General features: G+C 33.6%; 1 protein-coding gene across 3 annotated transcripts in view; it reads left to right on the plus strand.

Annotated features, from left to right (window-relative positions):
* Positions 1-18,448, plus strand: part of LOC127735183 (guanylate cyclase soluble subunit beta-2-like) — a 109,997-nt gene extending 91,549 nt beyond the window's left edge. The window contains exons 11-12 of one of the 3 annotated variants that reach the window (XM_052245466.1): positions 16,411-16,565; positions 18,118-18,448. In XM_052245466.1, the coding sequence (XP_052101426.1) occupies positions 16,411-16,565; positions 18,118-18,394 (432 nt within the window). In that variant the 3' untranslated portion in view covers positions 18,395-18,448. Of the gene's footprint in view, positions 1-1,334; positions 1,490-3,041; positions 3,373-16,410; positions 16,566-18,117 lie in introns of those variants that run through there. The other 2 variants (XM_052245390.1, XM_052245327.1) reach the window with 2 other exon arrangements.
* Positions 18,449-24,196: the final 5,748 nt, after the last annotated feature.

A 24,196-nucleotide genomic window follows, 5' to 3' on the forward strand; every position in this document is an offset into this window, starting at 1 on the left:
TATACAAACAAGACTAAATCAGTTGTTTTGCTAAGCATATGACATTTCACAATTCAATGTATCCGTAAACAAGAAGTATATACAGATTTTGACACATCCGAAATTTCAAACACAACTCATCATGGTTAAGCCGCTTACCAAATATGAGTCATTCTGATCAGCGGTATTACATATAGAAGTCATGAAAAATGTGTGTTCATTCAACATGCTGAAATATCAGCAAACAGGTATATGACAGATACTTAAAGTGCTCACACATTACAGTTCATCACTATCTAACAGCTCACAAAATATGAACTCGTCCTGTTCAGAAGTTTTTGGGTAATGAAAATATTTATCGGAACTATCTATTGAGTCAAGCCTTTAGCAACTGATTTTTACAGTTTGTTCTTATGTTGTGCTGTTACACGCCTGTCCTGCTTGAGGGTAGAGTGCTCACAAACGTGTGTTCACCCGCCACATTCTTTATGTCCATGGCTGTCCAAAGTCAGGAGCCTGTAATTCAGAGATCGTCATTGCTTCATGTCTGTCATATGTTTTTTTCATAATGTACATGTATATTTGTTATAAATTAGGCCGTTAGATTTCTTGTTTCATATTTTTTATGCCGAGGCCTTTTATAGCAGGCTATAGGGTATGTTGAAGGCCTTACGGTGACCTATAATTGCTTATATCCACTTCATTTAAACTCTGGTTGATAGATGTCTCATTGGCACTCATATAAAAGCCACATATCCTTATTTTATAACTATCAACAAATTGGTGTACGTAGATACTAGAACAGAGGCAGATTTAATGGCGCTACATACTAGTATATGATAAATACATAGACTTTTTACAAGTATCACTCAAAACGTTGGCTTGCCAGGGGGCCCCTTTTACAAACTTCTGGATCCGTACCTGTAGAAGCAGTTGTATTAGTTCCAATTTCGATTGAATAATAAAAAGAATACATAAGTTTAATTTTAGGAGTTTAATCAGTCTTACCAAGAAACATTATAGAAACAATCCGGATAATGTATTGTTTGTTTTTTTTTCCTTCAAGTTATGGTATTGGTTGTACCTTAGAATCGTCTGTCTCTCTTTTCTAATATCAAAAGTACGACTTTCACTTCAGGAACAAAACAACGCAAATTTTTAGGATTGATTTATCAACAAATGAAGAATAGAAACAGTACAATGGGTTAACCAATATATGTCATAACTTTCACTTTTTAGTAGGAACATGAAATGAATTAACTAAAGCGACCATTTGTTAGTCTTTCATGTTTTATTCTGTCTTTTAATATTTTCTTTAATATTTACTTATTATATTTATTATATTTTCTATGCAGATTAGAGTAGGGATTCACAGTGGTCCTGTAGTAGCTGGGGTGGTTGGTAAGAAGATGCCTCGATACTGTTTGTTTGGAGACACTGTGAACACTGCATCTAGAATGGAAAGCCATGGGGTACCAGGAAGAATTCATATGAGTGGAAGTACCGCCAAGTAATATTTTTTTACGCAATGATCAAAATAACCAAGGAAATGATAGTTTTACACATTAGGAAAAAATCAACCTTATGAAATAAAGCAAATCAAAAGTACATTTATACCCAACATAGATATTGTACATATATAAATGCACTTTAAAGATCAAGTTCGAAAATTGATCATGCGATTCCCAACATAGATATTGTACTTATGTAAATGTACTTTAAAGATGATGTGCAAAAAATATGAATTTTTAAAAGTTACTGGATTTGTTTTTAATACAAGAGGCATATTCATTTCCATTAGAAATGTTCCGTGAATCAGAACCTATCTCTCGTCCTTTTGGAGATAATGCGATTCTTTCGAGTTTTTGTTTGTTAACTTGATATGCATTATTTTTTTCGATTTATGCGATTTTAATATCGGTAAACTATTTTTAGATAAATTCATACTCGAAATGACTTCCATTTTACAAAATCAGGTCAATACATCTATATCTATTGGAAACATACGTAACAGGCTTATGATTTAATTCGCCGAATATTATAAAACAAATGTGGAAAACTAAGTTTGACAAAATAGATTTACAATGACCGACGTACTAAAACAGAGGAAAAGTAAACTACATTCGAGACATTTGACTATTTACACGTATTTGTAATATTTCTATCTGAAATGTGTGAAATGGGACAATTGTCTGACTTCAACTATTTAATTGCAATATAAACGTATAATATCAATTATCTTACCTCCTATATATACATTTCTAGGAAAATGATTTGTTAAAAGCAACCGCGTGGAGACCGTCTATATTCCATATTGGGTTAATAGGGTTCCATATTCGGTTAGTAGGCGGGGCTTATTCCAATACACGGTTAGTAGTGGTGTTACGTCCCTATATAAAAATAACACGGTGTTGAGGAAAAATCTTCACGGTTTCAACGGACGAAGAAATTGATGATGAACGATTGAACTAAATTCATAAAACACATTTAAAGCTGACAAGTTGTTATTGTTGGCATTTGTTTTTGTATATACCAATGGAAGAAGGTTCTTAATACTAACGGTATTGAAGACTTGATCACTTTGATAAGCCACTAGTCTAAATACCACATGTTAAGATAGTCGGTAAGATAAATTCGTTACATAGTGTGCTAGTGACCTAATACGATTTTCATGGGGTCATTAAATTCCATATGGGGATTCGAGCGTCGCTCTCACCCCATATGGAATGTACTGACCCCATATATATCGTATTAGGTCACTAGCAATATATATGGGGTCAGTAAATTCCATATAGGGATTCGAGCTTCACTCTCACCCCATATGGAATTTACTGACCCCATACATATCGTATTAGGTCACTAGCACACTATGTAACTAATAATATTCCGTTCAAATGAATACAAATTTAGATATATATAGATTCACATTGTTTATTTTATTATGAACCGACATCTTGGTCATGTGGTATCTGTTGGATAGTTGTTTCATTGTCAAAAGTTTAAATTGTGTTACTTGGAATCAAAATCATATTTGAACGTATTTCTTTTTCATTTTTTTGCAGAGTTTTAATGAACGACGACAAAAGTGATTATATTCTAAGAGACAGAGGTGTAATTGAAGTGAAAGGAAAAGGCTCTATGAACACGTATATATTGGTTGGAAAAGGGATCAAAACGTTACATGAACCAAATGACAGTTTCAATGACCTTCCAATTGCAATGACCAAATCAAAAACAAATGACAAAAAGCAACCAATCAAAATTACAGATACAAATAGTAATAACACTAAGCAAACGAAATCAAAAATTAGCAAGAGCTCTACTTGTGTTTTATTTTGATATGCATGAATACCTTTTGTAACTTTTATTCTATTAAACACACTCTTTTAAAGATATTTTTTTCATTAATGTATCGTACATACAGAATCAATGTCTAACTAATTACTAGTAGTTAGAGGAATAACATTTAGGAGTTAGTATGATGTGTTATAAATATTCAGTGAGTCACACAAGTATTATAGAGGAATTGTATTTAGATATTGGTATGACGTGTTGTTAATATTGATCTGCAGAGAAAATCATTTAACTGAAACAAAGAAGATTTATAATTTACGCAAAATGATAAAAGATACAACTGATATCAACAAAAATACATACTCGGTTGTACCCGACATAACCGGGAATATTCTTTAAACGAATGAGTTGTACCTTTTGCAAACCCCACTCTTGAACGTCTCGTGGTAGCATGCTCGCAATGGGTTCTAGGTGTCATGAGTTTGATTCACGTCGGGTTCATTCCAAAAACGGTATTTGCTGAGTCTCTACCAATCACGTGGCACCAAGGATTTGCAGCAAAGACAGTTAGACTAGGAGTCATAATAAAATATGTCTTAGTATGGTGATGTCTATATTGTAAATTTGTGAGCTAGCATGTTATCTTATCAGTCTAGTACAGGCCGGATATATTCTTATCTCGTTAACACGTCATTGTTCCGAATACGCTAACTCGAACAATTCAAGCTCGTATCGTCTCCGATTCTCTCCGCCTCCAATGAAGTTGATGGAGTGATCGGAATATAACGACTGGATTATTCGGGTTACGAATACGCATTGGTAGTACTTCATTTGCCACAGCGGCTTAACCCGGGCTAGCCCGGTTGGTACTTCCGGTATAGGCACAGTCGCTTCAATTGCTTTGAAATCAGCCGCCGGCGCATATAGGCAGACGCCGCCCTCGCCGGTCTTAACACACCGGCAAGCAATCAGCCGGTCAAAAAAGTATGGCGGAAAGCGCAATTTAAGGTAAAATGTCGGAATTAAAAGATGAAAATTGTAACATGTTTTAATCAGTTCATATCGTAATGTGATACTGTAATGGTCCTCTATGACGTTAATAAATTGTTCGCCATATTTTAATTTCAAATTTATAAAATTATCTCGGAAAAACGTTTTAATGATAAATAAGGCCTCTGAAAAAAATATTGCATGTAAAAAAAATATATTTTTTATCAACAGGTTCATTTTTTTCATATTTCTGAGCTTAGAAAGCAAAAAGTATAAGATTGAACTTCTGTCGCCATCTTTGAATCAGCCGGTTCCACTCGTTTTACTTTTCAGCCATATTTAACCCGGTCACGTGATAGGGCTAACCGGGCATATCCCGGACTAGAACAAATTAGTTAATTGTAATATATTTGCCGCTAGACGTTTACCAATAAATGAGTAGAGCTAATCGGGCACCTCTAAGTGATTATAAAACCAGTTTCTCTTGGTATTTACATCCATTAAGGAAGTTGATGGAAAGTACAGTTATGAATAAAAGATAGTTTAAGATCGGATCTTGACCTCTTAATGTCAATCTCTGTTATTGTGCTGGTCGAATATTGTAGCATTGATATTACTCAAAAATATCTTTTAATCATACTAGTATGTAAATAAGTAAATAAAGGCGACAGTACTTTACAGATATTCAATTATCATAATTTGATCAGAAAGAGACTAATCAAGGTAATAAACAAAAACTGAGCGAATCGCATGAAATCCAAAAGGAGCGAGACCGGATGTGTCGACGTGGTAAGCGTCTTCTGATATACACGCAACATCCCCCATGCGAATTCACTCAGTAAAAGCATTCCAAGTGGCAACGATAACGAATTCTAAGAGATGATACAATAGTAGATTTCTTCAAATTAATATAATCATGAAATTCTTCCTAAAGGCACATAACGCAATCAACCAAAGAACAATGTGCAGAACAAAGACGGTCCTTTTAAATTAATTAAAAGTTTTGTTTAAACAATGGATCATGTTTTAACAAAACACTTTAAACAAATGGACATTTTAATTATGGCTGGAATTTTGGTAATCGTTGAAATATTCCTTTAAGTTAAAAAGATAATCAGGGAAAATACAAGGACATTTGGAGAATCGTTCAACGAGAAAAAAAAAACGTGTTTTCATTGATGTTAAAGACACTTTAATGTTATAGTCAGTGTGGATGGATTCTTCGTGTAGAAGATGTCGGTATCGCGGATTGTGAAATATCAGTACATCAAGGTACTACCATCTTCCTAACAGAAAGTGCTATGATGATGGCACGATTCAAATGATACATATTGTCTGATTAAGAGTTACACCCCAGTTCTATTGTTATACTTCATAGTTTCTATTTCTGAAACAAGTGTAAATTGAATAGATCTATTGTTACGAATAACAAAGGATTTTGACCACAGGGTGTGACGAGCGGGGTTTCTGGAAACCCCTGCTTCTACATCCCGCAAACAAAGTCCATTGTTATTCGTAACAATAGAAATTGATTTTTTTTAAATAGCATGAACATAAGAAACTACTAATAGTGTTCACTACAAATTGTTTCAAGATATTAAAAAAACACATTTTAGGAAATTCCAATTGCGAAAAAAAATTAAGCATTTATTTTGAATACAAAAATAATCCTTTAAATACTCCTTTGCTTGAAGGTAATCTTTTTTATCCCAGTCATATGTCTCTATTCTAAAGCATTGGTCTTTTTAAAAAAAATGGGGATTCTAACTCCCGGGACCCCCCTCCCCCGGTTACCCATTGGCCGATCTGGGGGTGGGGGTTCCGCGGTTTGGACCCGACTTTTATTTAAAAGATCAATGCATTTGAATGGTTGGACCCCCCCCCTTTTTTTTCTCTTGAGTTGGGAACCCCAAGCTGGATCAGCCCCTGTTTGCCCCCAAAAAGGGAGTTCCTAAATATTAAATCTGTATCTTTGTATGTTGAGCGTGTCTGATAGTCGGGTCACACCTATCCCTTAGTATGTCCGAATATGAATGTTTGTTTATTTTGAAAAGAGGGGGGGGGGGGTGGTTATAAAACCGTAAGATATAAAATACAGCTATGATTACCTTTATTACACTGATACAGGTAAGTACTTTGGGTTATAATATAGCCTTTATCTTAAGTCTCTTCTACCAAATCCAACGCTTGCCACAAAATGTCGTCCGTCTTATACCCGTCCATATTGACAACTGCATACAAGGAGCATGATGTATTTTTTGTTTGTAATAAGAATACACGAAACGGTCAACCTTGACCCGCTGATCCATTTTAGCACATGGATTTAACGGGAATATGCAAAACAACTTTGACATTTGTAAAATATACTCACTTGTCAAATTTTTAACAAAGATACCCTAAGAAAGGTTACAAGTGGGGTTTCATGTAATAAAAAAAAAATTCTTATAAATCATGGTTTGATATTGTCAATAAATATGCTATCGGTTTTTTTTTCATTTAATAATCAATGTTAACAAATAATGGGTTTAGAATGGGGTGTAAGTTAGTTATACACCTCGGGATACGGCGTGTCTGGATAAGAAACCCCTCCGGCCTCCGGCCGACGGGGTTTCTTATCCAGACACACCTATCCCTCGGTGTATAACTATTACTTACGTATTCCCGTAACAGTGTGGACAACCGTAGTGCTTTTGTTGTTAATAATACTGAATCATTTACCTTTAACTTGTTTGTCATCGTCTATCGATAACGATGATTTTACGCTCACTCAGTCTGTCAGAGGCCTTCCAGTGTGGATATAAATAATCACTTGTTACACATTTCGAAACATAAAAAACTTTAAAGGAATTTGTTTGAAATATTCTTTATATCAGTACACACAACAGTTCATTTGAGAGAATAATAAATATTCAGAGCTAATATTATAAGATAATCGAAAAATACATTTACACATTTCGATTTTCATTGTAAAAACTTTTAAGTCGATGGGGTTAATTCACAAAATACCTTAATAGAAAAAATATGATATATATAGTTTATGCACATTTTCTTTGCGATCTTAAAAAGGACGAAGTTGATATATAAACTGTCGTCAATTATTGTGTGTGTGTAAGTTGAAAACCGTTTTTTAAAAATATGAATTGATTCTAAAAAAAAATTGGAAAGGACAAAAAATACTTTGTTTCAGAAAAAAGAGGGAAAAAACTAATTGATTTACATTCAAAATTAGGGACGAAAAAAAATACGACACTGTTATAAAAAAGTAATGTTCATGTATGTGTATGAGAAACCCCCCCCCCCCCCCCAAAAAAAAAACACACACACACACACTCAGAAAAAGAAGAATAGTCGGTGCATAATCATTCTGCTACCAAGGGTTTTTCACAAGTATGGTAGTTAGCAGAAAAGTTCCAGTTTCCTATATACACCAAACTATACATTTTACCTATTTCATAAAGTAAATGCAAATTTCATAAGGCTTGGTCTAAATAGCTTTTTACAGTCCAATATCTTGCGAATACGAAAAGGACCATACGAAAGTATATTTTGTATATGTTTTGTAATTGCACAACTATCGAAAGTAGATCATGCATTCGTTCTAAAATAAAATTTTACACAAGATAATAGTTTAAAAGATGCTAAGTGAAAAAAATGGATAACCACAATGGGTTAATCGCTTTGACGTCCGAAAATGATAATAGCCAATATATATATTGTAACTTTTAAAGCTAGTTAAATTAATTTTTCTGTTTAAAGAACGTGCGATATCATAAAAATTGTTTATCAAAACATAACAAAAACGCAAGTAAAGAATGTTTAAGTATTCAATATTAATCAAAACTCAAATAAAATTGAGAATGGAAATGGGGAATGTGTCAAAGAGACAACAACCCAACCAAAGAGCAGAAAACAGCCCAAGGCCACCAAAGAGTCTTCAACACAGCGAGAAAATCCCGCACCCGGAGGCGGGCTTCAGCTGGCCCCTAAACAAAAATGTGTACTAGTTCAGTGAAAATGGATGTCACACTAAACTCCGAAACATATAAATGAACTAAAATTAAAAAAACTTACAAGACTAACAAATGCCAGAGGCTCCTGACTTGGGACATGCGCAAAAATGCGTCGTGGTTAAACATGTTTTGTGTGATCTCAACCCTCTCCCTGTACCTCTAGCCAATGTAGAATAAACAAACAAAAAACAATACGCACAGTGAAACTCAGTTTTAAAGGTTATTCCTGTGCTAGTTTTTCAAATTATTTGATTTAGGCGTTGAGAACCTTTGGCGACCCCACAGTTTGAATGTCTATAATAAATATGACGTGATAAATGGGCGTTACAGACGAACGTTCACCAAATCAAATCTAACCCAGTCAATGGGAAACCTGAGCGCGCCAAGAAATGGTCTCGTCTACACTGTTATGAAAACGATTATATATACATGTATCATCATATTATATTATTTTACTATTCTGTTAAGACAACACGTGACCTTTTGAGCCCGTGTTTGTTTGTGATTTGATTAAAATGTTTATTTGTAGAGTTGGCATTTCAATACTTCGGTCTCTTTTTGTAAATTTGCAATTTCAAAACTTTGGTCTTGGGCGTCATAATGGCTATTCTAGAAACACATGTTGTTCGAACGAAATCATAAAACGTTCGAATTTTCGACATTAGTTATATCTAACCGACGTATCGAGCCTTTCAGACATTAACAAATTTGTTTATGAAATGTTGAATTTATTTATCCAAAACACTTAGTTTTGTTTACTCCGAGGAATAAACTGTCTATGTCGTTTTTGGCATTACTTTTTTTTTTTAGAATTTTCGGTTTTAAATGCTGTTCAACTTAGTAATTGATTTGACCTTCCGAATATTTTGCTTCGCGTGCCACTGATGAGTCTTGTACAGACGAAACACGCGTCTGGAGTTAAGAATTATAAGACTGGTATAATGGATGAGATTTTGTAACATATTTTAAGGATGTACTTAGGTCAGGTTTATGAATTTTTGTGAGATGTTCGGACTCCTTGGTTTTTTTCCCTACGATACAGGGTAAAATATTTTGCCCCATTACACCCATTTTTCTTTTCATATAAGACTTCAATAGTAATTACCAAAATTTAAGCAGATTCTAGATTTCTTTTCTTTCGATTTGAGACCCAAATACTACCAATGTAAATATAAGGTAAAAGTCCGAGTAAGCTTTTTCCCGCCATTTAAAAAAAAATCTCGAAAAGGAGCTCCATAACCTATCAATATTTTAGCTTGTTTAGTTCCTTAACTAATGCTCTTCTGACTTATAGTATCAATTCTAAATTGTAGTTTTTTTTTAAATTTCACGTAAGTACAAAAAGTCATCCTTAATTTAGTTTATCTCACATTCACCAGAAAACACGTTAACTTAAAAGTAACTCAACAGTAAATTATGTTCCATACCTATGAATGCATTATATGTATGTTTCTGATAGATCCGATACGTCAGTAGAATGAATATAACTCATGTCGAGAGTCCGCATGTTTCTAATTGATAAATAAATCTTCCATGTCATACGCTATGCACATCAACATTTTTGTGTTTTTTGCTGTGCATGTACTGATTTTGATGCATGGATGGATACCCCATATCCTTTATTTTCTATTACGAATTTATTCATGGCATTTACATATACGAATGATGTTTTCCTGTTTTTTTCTCAAACTTTTTTTTATAAGAAGTGCACGTCTGTACTTTCTCATCAGATTCTAATTCTGTACAATACTTGGACCTAATAATAGTATAATATTCTAGGTCCCATGTTTTCTATCCGAATTTTGTTAATATATCATATCATATCATGTTCTTACAAAGTGGCTACACAGTCATTGGTTCCTAGTGGCGGAGTTAATGGTTGCCAACATTATTTCAGTGACCGTTACGATATGTGTTATATATTACAATAGATATAGGAAGATGTGGTATGAGTGCCAATGAGACAACTCTCCATCCAAGTCACAATTTATAAAAGTAAACCATTATAGGTCAAGGTACGGCCTTCAACACGGAGCATTGGCTCACACCGAACAGCAAGCTATAAAGGGCCCCAAAAAATTACTAGTGTAAAACCATTCAAACGGAAAAACCAACGGTCAAATCTATATAAAAACGAGAAACGAGAAACACGTATGAACTACATAAACAGACGACAACTACTGTAATCAGATTCCTGACTGAGAACAGGTGCAAACATTTGCAACGGGATTAAACGTTTTAATGGTACCAAACCTTCTCCCTTTTCTGAAACAATAGTATAACATCACAACATAGAAAAACACAATGACTATATTCCATATACATTTGTATCAAAAGAGAGGCGAAATATACCAAAGGGACATTCAAACTCATAAGTCGAAAATAAACTGACAACGCCATTGCTAAAAATGTAAAAGACAAATGGACAACAATACCACACAAGACACAACATAAAAAACTAAAGACTGAGCAACACGAATCCCACAAAAAACTGGGGGTGATCTCAGGTGCTCCGGAAGGGAAAGCAAATCTTGCTCCACATGTGACACCCGCCGTGTTGCTCGTGTAAGTACAAACCGGGTGATAAGTCTAATTACGTAGGTCACATTCTAGATTAAGGGGACGGTACTGTTGTTGAACAATTGGAACATATCCGTCGTCATCTGTGAAATTGAGAATGTATCAAGATGACAATTCCGTCCTCTTTACTTTCTTTACTCGGTCGGAAATCGGTATCAAAATCCGTGTTGAAGACCGTACTTTGACCTATAATGGTTTACTTTTATAAATTGTGACTTGGATAGAGAGTTGTCTCATTGGCACTCATACCACATCTTCTTATATCTATTTCCACTTGGTCTGTACCGTTGCAAATGAACTATCTATTTGTCCCTGAAGATAGCATCTAACTGTAGCCAGTGCATGGTTTAAATGATCATATATTTTGGCTTAAATACAATTCTTTTTCATAAACTGTGTTATTTTGATAAAACTAAAGTTATATTACAATGGTTAGCCACCGTCTATCCATCTTTTTTTTCTTTTTTAAAAGGGGGGGGGGGGGGGGGTTGGTTGTTTTTCTTTTCATTAAATTGTTCGATTCTTAATTTCTCGAAAAAAAGAAAATTGTTGCAGAAAAGTAGTGAAAAAAATAGTTTGTTGCTATTGAGAATTAATTTGAAGGAAAATAAGTACAACATTTGTTTTAATAAACAGATACTTGTTCTTGTATGCTATTGATGACTTTATATTATGATTTAAACCGAAAAAAATGTTTGTCCAGAAAAATAATTAACTCCCTTCGCGCAAATAAAGATGAAAGATCGTTGCCTCATGGACTACCCGTCCGCAAGATTACTACAATCCGGCAAGTAGCAACCACTGCGGTAGTGGCGAGATTGATGTTATTTTCCAGTTTTAAATTTCCGTTTATGAATAATGAATTTCTACTCAAACGAATGTTGCAACTCCTGAACTTCCTCTGTCCATCGTGACAACAAATTTAATTAGAAGTCATAAATTGCTTTTAGATTCGTTGTATGCTGTGCAATTGCATTTGCCCCCACTACCATTATATTTGCGCGAAGTATATTTGAGGCCCATCTCTTTAAGAAAGTGAAACATGTCCTCTTCTCCATTCTGGTATTTTCGGAATTGTTCCATCAGATAATCTGTTTTCTCTTCCTCACTTCTACTTACAACAGTTACTGCTCGTGTATCAAGCCCTCTGATACAGAAACAGAATGCAATATTACCGGAATGCCTTAAGCGATTACTAAATATATTTCTTTTAACGATTCAATATGAAAAAGATATAATTTAAAATGATAAATATGTTCAAAATGAACATTAACAATGGATTTATACATGTACAAACAAATGTAAGTCTATCGTAAATAAACTATTGACATATTTATCATAAATTATCTTTATATAGACCTGTATTACCTGTAAAATGAACGCGCGCAAATGTAATAAAAAGCTGCACGCAAACGTGAAAATTTTTAATCCGCAAATGCAAATGTAATGCGCCCCAAAAATATGTGTTACTAAGTAATTAGAAACTGTAAAAAAATATAATGATATTATGTTGAAAATATCAAAACAGAAAAACTGAAAATAATAGTAAGAAATGATTAAACTGGCAATATCTTCAATGCGTTTCTTTCTTTGAATGTTAAAATTTTAACAGGATATTTTTAATTTAATTTGATTCTTTCATTATGTTTTATTTTTCCATCAATTCTCGTATGCGGCCTCAATGATATTTTCAGAAAATGTTTATTGAGTTATGCCGCTTTTTGCAACATTTATATTAGTTTACAACACCATTTTGAAGAGCAATTTGCTTCTACTTGATTTTTTGGTACTATTTAAAGTATGAATTCAATACATTTATAGGGTGCATTTGACATATATCTTTGAGCTGTGAGTTGACTTCAGTATGACAGTTTATTAGATTTATAAAAAAAAATAAGTCTTGTCTTAATAACCTCCAAACGAACATGTTGTCTTCTAATCAATGTTAACATATATTTCAGGTATAACGTATCATTATATTGTAAAATAGTTATCTGAAAATTTGTAAAGTTACGTTTAAAAAATTTGCAAAGGGAGATTATTCAAATTTAAATTTTGTGAGATAATAACAGGTGCTTAGATATGAATACATATACTAATGACGACAAGATAGTAACTGGTAAGATGTCAATCTAAAATATTATGTTTAATAGTTCTGTACTGAGTGACACAGCACGCTACGGAAATATATTTTGTCGTTTAACAAATTACGCGTAAAGGAAAATTGTTAAAAAATATTCAATTTTATTTCATAAGGATTCCAGAATCAGTGATACCAATTTTGCAGAGTTGAAGAGTTTCGTGTCTTGGTGTTGAATTATCATTTGACATCTTTTATAACGAGTTTCTAATTGTCGGCTTTAATTTTAACAAAAATCAATCTGACTATGTTGCTTTAAACTGATGAATAGTATACGTTCATGATATTTTAAAAATGTTGAAAATGTTTAAGGATGAAACTGATCGGTTGAACTATCATCTTTGAATCATAGTTCGATCAAAATATTAATTGTTTCTAAAGGATTTTATTGAAATATCTTTGATATAACCGTAGTTTTATAACTGACAAATTCAAAATCTCTGTATAGAGCTTGTATGTGACATATGAGACTTAACTAGGCATCACATGTAGCTTGATCGACATCTACCAAAGAAGTCCTTTCAAACTGGTGTTAGGATCCGATCTTTACTTGCTGTTAGGTGTGAATTTTTGTACCGTGTTAAAGTTAAAGGCCCCACTGTGACCTTTTAGATGAAGAACTACAATACTAGCGATATGCAAGTGCGTGTATAGGGATTTTATGTCATAACATTATATATCATATCCTTTCTTTGTATGATATTAACTGATTTTTTTTCTTGTGCTGTGTGAAGATCATAAACATTTTCTTTGTACTTGAAGTGTTTACTCTTATATTTCAACAGTTATGACGTATTTTTCTTGAGGTAACTTTTCTTATGTGTACTACTTCACCTTCTGTTTCGGCAAGTTTGTTTCTCGTTATCGCTATGCAGTAAATCTTACATATTTCCTCCGCTCATTTATGATTTTCTGTAAAGTATCTAAGAAATATCTTGATGTATTCCGTGGTTGTCTAAATGTTTGTATTCTGAGGTGAGAGTGGACTGCCAAGACATATTCACTTATAAACGAGTCAATAACTAACTAAAAAAATAGCTCAAGTAAGTGAGTTCACTTCGAAAGTTTTAAACCAACATCAATTTTTAAACTTATCTCAACATTATCTTATTTGTGTTGTTCTACTTTTTGTCGAGCCTGCGACTTCTGTCGCAGAAAGCGAGACATAGGGATAGTGATCTGGCGGCGGCGGCGTTAACAAACTTATTAAAAGCTTAATATTTCAGAAGGTAGAAGTCCTGAATCCTTCATTCTTTGTATATAGATGCCTTATGTTATGAAGTTTCCGTCTGTCATATGTCCATTGTCCTTGACCTCATTTTCATGGTTCAGTGACTACTTAAAAAAAAGTTAAGATTTTTAGTATTCTTAATTTCTCTCTTATTATGAGTAGTAGGATAACTATATTTGGTATGTGCGTACCTTACAAGATCCTCATGCCTGTCAGACAATTTTCACGTGATCTCGACCTCATTTCATGGATCAGTGAACAAGGTTGTTTTCGTGGTCAAGTCCATATCTCAGATACTATAAGCAATAAGTCTACTATATGTAGTGTATGGAATGATTGTAAGGTGTACATTATGATAAAACATTAAAAAAGCAAAATAGTCTAAACACAAAAATATTTTTAAAACGTTATTAAAATGTTATGTCATGAAAATATCGCCATAAAGGTTTGAAAAATATAAAAGTGTGTGGTGGAAAAATATCGCAAAAACGTTTTCTAATATATTTCCGAAAATATTGCATAACATAATTAAAATATTGTTAAGATATACCACGATAATGTGAAAGTCGATGGCGTATAAAACATTTAGCTAATCTTTGAAATTCCACAAATATTTCTCAAAATATTTTCAAAATGTTCCAAAAACATCATGAACATCAAATAACGCCATAAAAATGTTTTGGATATTTTTTTTATAAGTTCCTGCAAAATGTTTCAAAAAGTTAAAGAAGATGTTTTTGGTTGATATCTATATCATATTCTAATAAAACTTTCTGTACTTTAAATTCAGTTTCCAGCTTTTTAATATATTACACATCATAAGTTCAATAGATACACAGTGATGAATTCTGTATACAAACAAGACTAAATCAGTTGTTTTGCTAAGCATATGACATTTCACAATTCAATGTATCCGTAAACAAGAAGTATATACAGATTTTGACACATCCGAAATTTCAAACACAACTCATCATGGTTAAGCCGCTTACCAAATATGAGTCATTCTGATCAGCGGTATTACATATAGAAGTCATGAAAAATGTGTGTTCATTCAACATGCTGAAATATCAGCAAACAGGTATATGACAGATACTTAAAGTGCTCACACATTACAGTTCATCACTATCTAACAGCTCACAAAATATGAACTCGTCCTGTTCAGAAGTTTTTGGGTAATGAAAATATTTATCGGAACTATCTATTGAGTCAAGCCTTTAGCAACTGATTTTTACAGTTTGTTCTTATGTTGTGCTGTTACACGCCTGTCCTGCTTGAGGGTAGAGTGCTCACAAACGTGTGTTCACCCGCCACATTCTTTATGTCCATGGCTGTCCAAAGTCAGGAGCCTGTAATTCAGAGATCGTCATTGCTTCATGTCTGTCATATGTTTTTTTCATAATGTACATGTATATTTGTTATAAATTAGGCCGTTAGATTTCTTGTTTCATATTTTTTATGCCGAGGCCTTTTATAGCAGGCTATAGGGTATGTTGAAGGCCTTACGGTGACCTATAATTGCTTATATCCACTTCATTTAAACTCTGGTTGATAGATGTCTCATTGGCACTCATATAAAAGCCACATATCCTTATTTTATAACTATCAACAAATTGGTGTACGTAGATACTAGAACAGAGGCAGATTTAATGGCGCTACATACTAGTATATGATAAATACATAGACTTTTTACAAGTATCACTCAAAACGTTGGCTTGCCAGGGGGCCCCTTTTACAAACTTCTGGATCCGTACCTGTAGAAGCAGTTGTATTAGTTCCAATTTCGATTGAATAATAAAAAGAATACATAAGTTTAATTTTAGGAGTTTAATCAGTCTTACCAAGAAACATTATAGAAACAATCCGGATAATGTATTGTTTGTTTTTTTTTTCCTTCAAGTTATGGTATTGGTTGTACCTTAGAATCGTCTGTCTCTCTTTTCTAATATCAAAAGTACGACTTTCACTTCAGGAACAAAACAACGCAAATTTTTAGGATTGATTTATCAACAAATGAAGAATAGAAACAGTACAATGGGTTAACCAATATATGTCATAACTTTCACTTTTTAGTAGGAACATGAAATGAATTAACTAAAGCGACCATTTGTTAGTCTTTCATGTTTTATTCTGTCTTTTAATATTTTCTTTAATATTTACTTATTATATTTATTATATTTTCTATGCAGATTAGAGTAGGGATTCACAGTGGTCCTGTAGTAGCTGGGGTGGTTGGTAAGAAGATGCCTCGATACTGTTTGTTTGGAGACACTGTGAACACTGCATCTAGAATGGAAAGCCATGGGGTACCAGGAAGAATTCATATGAGTGGAAGTACCGCCAAGTAATATTTTTTTACGCAATGATCAAAATAACCAAGGAAATGATAGTTTTACACATTAGGAAAAAATCAACCTTATGAAATAAAGCAAATCAAAAGTACATTTATACCCAACATAGATATTGTACATATATAAATGCACTTTAAAGATCAAGTTCGAAAATTGATCATGCGATTCCCAACATAGATATTGTACTTATGTAAATGTACTTTAAAGATGATGTGCAAAAAATATGAATTTTTAAAAGTTACTGGATTTGTTTTTAATACAAGAGGCATATTCATTTCCATTAGAAATGTTCCGTGAATCAGAACCTATCTCTCGTCCTTTTGGAGATAATGCGATTCTTTCGAGTTTTTGTTTGTTAACTTGATATGCATTATTTTTTTCGATTTATGCGATTTTAATATCGGTAAACTATTTTTAGATAAATTCATACTCGAAATGACTTCCATTTTACAAAATCAGGTCAATACATCTATATCTATTGGAAACATACGTAACAGGCTTATGATTTAATTCGCCGAATATTATAAAACAAATGTGGAAAACTAAGTTTGACAAAATAGATTTACAATGACCGACGTACTAAAACAGAGGAAAAGTAAACTACATTCGAGACATTTGACTATTTACACGTATTTGTAATATTTCTATCTGAAATGTGTGAAATGGGACAATTGTCTGACTTCAACTATTTAATTGCAATATAAACGTATAATATCAATTATCTTACCTCCTATATATACATTTCTAGGAAAATGATTTGTTAAAAGCAACCGCGTGGAGACCGTCTATATTCCATATTGGGTTAATAGGGTTCCATATTCGGTTAGTAGGCGGGGCTTATTCCAATACACGGTTAGTAGTGGTGTTACGTCCCTATATAAAAATAACACGGTGTTGAGGAAAAATCTTCACGGTTTCAACGGACGAAGAAATTGATGATGAACGATTGAACTAAATTCATAAAACACATTTAAAGCTGACAAGTTGTTATTGTTGGCATTTGTTTTTGTATATACCAATGGAAGAAGGTTCTTAATACTAACGGTATTGAAGACTTGATCACTTTGATAAGCCACTAGTCTAAATACCACATGTTAAGATAGTCGGTAAGATAAATTCGTTACATAGTGTGCTAGTGACCTAATACGATTTTCATGGGGTCATTAAATTCCATATGGGGATTCGAGCGTCGCTCTCACCCCATATGGAATGTACTGACCCCATATATATCGTATTAGGTCACTAGCAATATATATGGGGTCAGTAAATTCCATATAGGGATTCGAGCTTCACTCTCACCCCATATGGAATTTACTGACCCCATACATATCGTATTAGGTCACTAGCACACTATGTAACTAATAATATTCCGTTCAAATGAATACAAATTTAGATATATATAGATTCACATTGTTTATTTTATTATGAACCGACATCTTGGTCATGTGGTATCTGTTGGATAGTTGTTTCATTGTCAAAAGTTTAAATTGTGTTACTTGGAATCAAAATCATATTTGAACGTATTTCTTTTTCATTTTTTTGCAGAGTTTTAATGAACGACGACAAAAGTGATTATATTCTAAGAGACAGAGGTGTAATTGAAGTGAAAGGAAAAGGCTCTATGAACACGTATATATTGGTTGGAAAAGGGATCAAAACGTTACATGAACCAAATGACAGTTTCAATGACCTTCCAATTGCAATGACCAAATCAAAAACAAATGACAAAAAGCAACCAATCAAAATTACAGATACAAATAGTAATAACACTAAGCAAACGAAATCAAAAATTAGCAAGAGCTCTACTTGTGTTTTATTTTGATATGCATGAATACCTTTTGTAACTTTTATTCTATTAAACACACTCTTTTAAAGATATTTTTTTCATTAATGTATCGTACATACAGAATCAATGTCTAACTAATTACTAGTAGTTAGAGGAATAACATTTAGGAGTTAGTATGATGTGTTATAAATATTCAGTGAGTCACACAAGTATTATAGAGGAATTGTATTTAGATATTGGTATGACGTGTTGTTAATATTGATCTGCAGAGAAAATCATTTAACTGAAACAAAGAAGATTTATAATTTACGCAAAATGATAAAAGATACAACTGATATCAACAAAAATACATACTCGGTTGTACCCGACATAACCGGGAATATTCTTTAAACGAATGAGTTGTACCTTTTGCAAACCCCACTCTTGAACGTCTCGTGGTAGCATGCTCGCAATGGGTTCTAGGTGTCATGAGTTTGATTCACGTCGGGTTCATTCCAAAAACGGTATTTGCTGAGTCTCTACCAATCACGTGGCACCAAGGATTTGCAGCAAAGACAGTTAGACTAGGAGTCATAATAAAATATGTCTTAGTATGGTGATGTCTATATTGTAAATTTGTGAGCTAGCATGTTATCTTATCAGTCTAGTACAGGCCGGATATATTCTTATCTCGTTAACACGTCATTGTTCCGAATACGCTAACTCGAACAATTCAAGCTCGTATCGTCTCCGATTCTCTCCGCCTCCAATGAAGTTGATGGAGTGATCGGAATATAACGACTGGATTATTCGGGTTACGAATACGCATTGGTAGTACTTCATTTGCCACAGCGGCTTAACCCGGGCTAGCCCGGTTGGTACTTCCGGTATAGGCACAGTCGCTTCAATTGCTTTGAAATCAGCCGCCGGCGCATATAGGCAGACGCCGCCCTCGCCGGTCTTAACACACCGGCAAGCAATCAGCCGGTCAAAAAAGTATGGCGGAAAGCGCAATTTAAGGTAAAATGTCGGAATTAAAAGATGAAAATTGTAACATGTTTTAATCAGTTCATATCGTAATGTGATACTGTAATGGTCCTCTATGACGTTAATAAATTGTTCGCCATATTTTAATTTCAAATTTATAAAATTATCTCGGAAAAACGTTTTAATGATAAATAAGGCCTCTGAAAAAAATATTGCATGTAAAAAAAATATATTTTTTATCAACAGGTTCATTTTTTTCATATTTCTGAGCTTAGAAAGCAAAAAGTATAAGATTGAACTTCTGTCGCCATCTTTGAATCAGCCGGTTCCACTCGTTTTACTTTTCAGCCATATTTAACCCGGTCACGTGATAGGGCTAACCGGGCATATCCCGGACTAGAACAAATTAGTTAATTGTAATATATTTGCCGCTAGACGTTTACCAATAAATGAGTAGAGCTAATCGGGCACCTCTAAGTGATTATAAAACCAGTTTCTCTTGGTATTTACATCCATTAAGGAAGTTGATGGAAAGTACAGTTATGAATAAAAGATAGTTTAAGATCGGATCTTGACCTCTTAATGTCAATCTCTGTTATTGTGCTGGTCGAATATTGTAGCATTGATATTACTCAAAAATATCTTTTAATCATACTAGTATGTAAATAAGTAAATAAAGGCGACAGTACTTTACAGATATTCAATTATCATAATTTGATCAGAAAGAGACTAATCAAGGTAATAAACAAAAACTGAGCGAATCGCATGAAATCCAAAAGGAGCGAGACCGGATGTGTCGACGTGGTAAGCGTCTTCTGATATACACGCAACATCCCCCATGCGAATTCACTCAGTAAAAGCATTCCAAGTGGCAACGATAACGAATTCTAAGAGATGATACAATAGTAGATTTCTTCAAATTAATATAATCATGAAATTCTTCCTAAAGGCACATAACGCAATCAACCAAAGAACAATGTGCAGAACAAAGACGGTCCTTTTAAATTAATTAAAAGTTTTGTTTAAACAATGGATCATGTTTTAACAAAACACTTTAAACAAATGGACATTTTAATTATGGCTGGAATTTTGGTAATCGTTGAAATATTCCTTTAAGTTAAAAAGATAATCAGGGAAAATACAAGGACATTTGGAGAATCGTTCAACGAGAAAAAAAAAACGTGTTTTCATTGATGTTAAAGACACTTTAATGTTATAGTCAGTGTGGATGGATTCTTCGTGTAGAAGATGTCGGTATCGCGGATTGTGAAATATCAGTACATCAAGGTACTACCATCTTCCTAACAGAAAGTGCTATGATGATGGCACGATTCAAATGATACATATTGTCTGATTAAGAGTTACACCCCAGTTCTATTGTTATACTTCATAGTTTCTATTTCTGAAACAAGTGTAAATTGAATAGATCTATTGTTACGAATAACAAAGGATTTTGACCACAGGGTGTGACGAGCGGGGTTTCTGGAAACCCCTGCTTCTACATCCCGCAAACAAAGTCCATTGTTATTCGTAACAATAGAAATTGATTTTTTTTAAATAGCATGAACATAAGAAACTACTAATAGTGTTCACTACAAATTGTTTCAAGATATTAAAAAAACACATTTTAGGAAATTCCAATTGCGAAAAAAAATTAAGCATTTATTTTGAATACAAAAATAATCCTTTAAATACTCCTTTGCTTGAAGGTAATCTTTTTTATCCCAGTCATATGTCTCTATTCTAAAGCATTGGTCTTTTTAAAAAAAATGGGGATTCTAACTCCCGGGACCCCCCTCCCCCGGTTACCCATTGGCCGATCTGGGGGTGGGGGTTCCGCGGTTTGGACCCGACTTTTATTTAAAAGATCAATGCATTTGAATGGTTGGACCCCCCCCCCCTTTTTTTTCTCTTGAGTTGGGAACCCCAAGCTGGATCAGCCCCTGTTTGCCCCCAAAAAGGGAGTTCCTAAATATTAAATCTGTATCTTTGTATGTTGAGCGTGTCTGATAGTCGGGTCACACCTATCCCTTAGTATGTCCGAATATGAATGTTTGTTTATTTTGAAAAGAGGGGGGGGGGGTGGTTATAAAACCGTAAGATATAAAATACAGCTATGATTACCTTTATTACACTGATACAGGTAAGTACTTTGGGTTATAATATAGCCTTTATCTTAAGTCTCTTCTACCAAATCCAACGCTTGCCACAAAATGTCGTCCGTCTTATACCCGTCCATATTGACAACTGCATACAAGGAGCATGATGTATTTTTTGTTTGTAATAAGAATACACGAAACGGTCAACCTTGACCCGCTGATCCATTTTAGCACATGGATTTAACGGGAATATGCAAAACAACTTTGACATTTGTAAAATATACTCACTTGTCAAATTTTTAACAAAGATACCCTAAGAAAGGTTACAAGTGGGGTTTCATGTAATAAAAAAAAAATTCTTATAAATCATGGTTTGATATTGTCAATAAATATGCTATCGGTTTTTTTTTCATTTAATAATCAATGTTAACAAATAATGGGTTTAGAATGGGGTGTAAGTTAGTTATACACCTCGGGATACGGCGTGTCTGGATAAGAAACCCCTCCGGCCTCCGGCCGACGGGGTTTCTTATCCAGACACACCTATCCCTCGGTGTATAACTATTACTTACGTATTCCCGTAACAGTGTGGACAACCGTAGTGCTTTTGTTGTTAATAATACTGAATCATTTACCTTTAACTTGTTTGTCATCGTCTATCGATAACGATGATTTTACGCTCACTCAGTCTGTCAGAGGCCTTCCAGTGTGGATATAAATAATCACTTGTTACACATTTCGAAACATAAAAAACTTTAAAGGAATTTGTTTGAAATATTCTTTATATCAGTACACACAACAGTTCATTTGAGAGAATAATAAATATTCAGAGCTAATATTATAAGATAATCGAAAAATACATTTACACATTTCGATTTTCATTGTAAAAACTTTTAAGTCGATGGGGTTAATTCACAAAATACCTTAATAGAAAAAATATGATATATATAGTTTATGCACATTTTCTTTGCGATCTTAAAAAGGACGAAGTTGATATATAAACTGTCGTCAATTATTGTGTGTGTGTAAGTTGAAAACCGTTTTTTAAAAATATGAATTGATTCTAAAAAAAAATTGGAAAGGACAAAAAATACTTTGTTTCAGAAAAAAGAGGGAAAAAACTAATTGATTTACATTCAAAATTAGGGACGAAAAAAAATACGACACTGTTATAAAAAAGTAATGTTCATGTATGTGTATGAGAAACCCCCCCCCCAAAAAAAAACACACACACACACACTCAGAAAAAGAAGAATAGTCGGTGCATAATCATTCTGCTACCAAGGGTTTTTCACAAGTATGGTAGTTAGCAGAAAAGTTCCAGTTTCCTATATACACCAAACTATACATTTTACCTATTTCGTAAAGTAAATGCAAATTTCATAAGGCTTGGTCTAAATAGCTTTTTACAGTCCAATATCTTGCGAATACGAAAAGGACCATACGAAAGTATATTTTGTATATGTTTTGTAATTGCACAACTATCGAAAGTAGATCATGCATTCGTTCTAAAATAAAATTTTACACAAGATAATAGTTTAAAAGATGCTAAGTGAAAAAAATGGATAACCACAATGGGTTAATCGCTTTGACGTCCGAAAATGATAATAGCCAATATATATATTGTAACTTTTAAAGCTAGTTAAATTAATTTTTCTGTTTAAAGAACGTGCGATATCATAAAAATTGTTTATCAAAACATAACAAAAACGCAAGTAAAGAATGTTTAAGTATTCAATATTAATCAAAACTCAAATAAAATTGAGAATGGAAATGGGGAATGTGTCAAAGAGACAACAACCCAACCAAAGAGCAGAAAACAGCCCAAGGCCACCAAAGAGTCTTCAACACAGCGAGAAAATCCCGCACCCGGAGGCGGGCTTCAGCTGGCCCCTAAACAAAAATGTGTACTAGTTCAGTGAAAATGGATGTCACACTAAACTCCGAAACATATAAATGAACTAAAATTAAAAAAACTTACAAGACTAACAAATGCCAGAGGCTCCTGACTTGGGACATGCGCAAAAATGCGTCGTGGTTAAACATGTTTTGTGTGATCTCAACCCTCTCCCTGTACCTCTAGCCAATGTAGAATAAACAAACAAAAAACAATACGCACAGTGAAACTCAGTTTTAAAGGTTATTCCTGTGCTAGTTTTTCAAATTATTTGATTTAGGCGTTGAGAACCTTTGGCGACCCCACAGTTTGAATGTCTATAATAAATATGACGTGATAAATGGGCGTTACAGACGAACGTTCACCAAATCAAATCTAACCCAGTCAATGGGAAACCTGAGCGCGCCAAGAAATGGTCTCGTCTACACTGTTATGAAAACGATTATATATACATGTATCATCATATTATATTATTTTACTATTCTGTTAAGACAACACGTGACCTTTTGAGCCCGTGTTTGTTTGTGATTTGATTAAAATGTTTATTTGTAGAGTTGGCATTTCAATACTTCGGTCTCTTTTTGTAAATTTGCAATTTCAAAACTTTGGTCTTGGGCGTCATAATGGCTATTCTAGAAACACATGTTGTTCGAACGAAATCATAAAACGTTCGAATTTTCGACATTAGTTATATCTAACCGACGTATCGAGCCTTTCAGACATTAACAAATTTGTTTATGAAATGTTGAATTTATTTATCCAAAACACTTAGTTTTGTTTACTCCGAGGAATAAACTGTCTATGTCGTTTTTGGCATTACTTTTTTTTTTTAGAATTTTCGGTTTTAAATGCTGTTCAACTTAGTAATTGATTTGA

This window comes from Mytilus californianus, unplaced genomic scaffold (assembly GCF_021869535.1).
Source record: "Mytilus californianus isolate M0D057914Y unplaced genomic scaffold, xbMytCali1.0.p SCAF_1, whole genome shotgun sequence".
Lineage (NCBI taxonomy): Eukaryota > Metazoa > Mollusca > Bivalvia > Mytilida > Mytilidae > Mytilus > Mytilus californianus.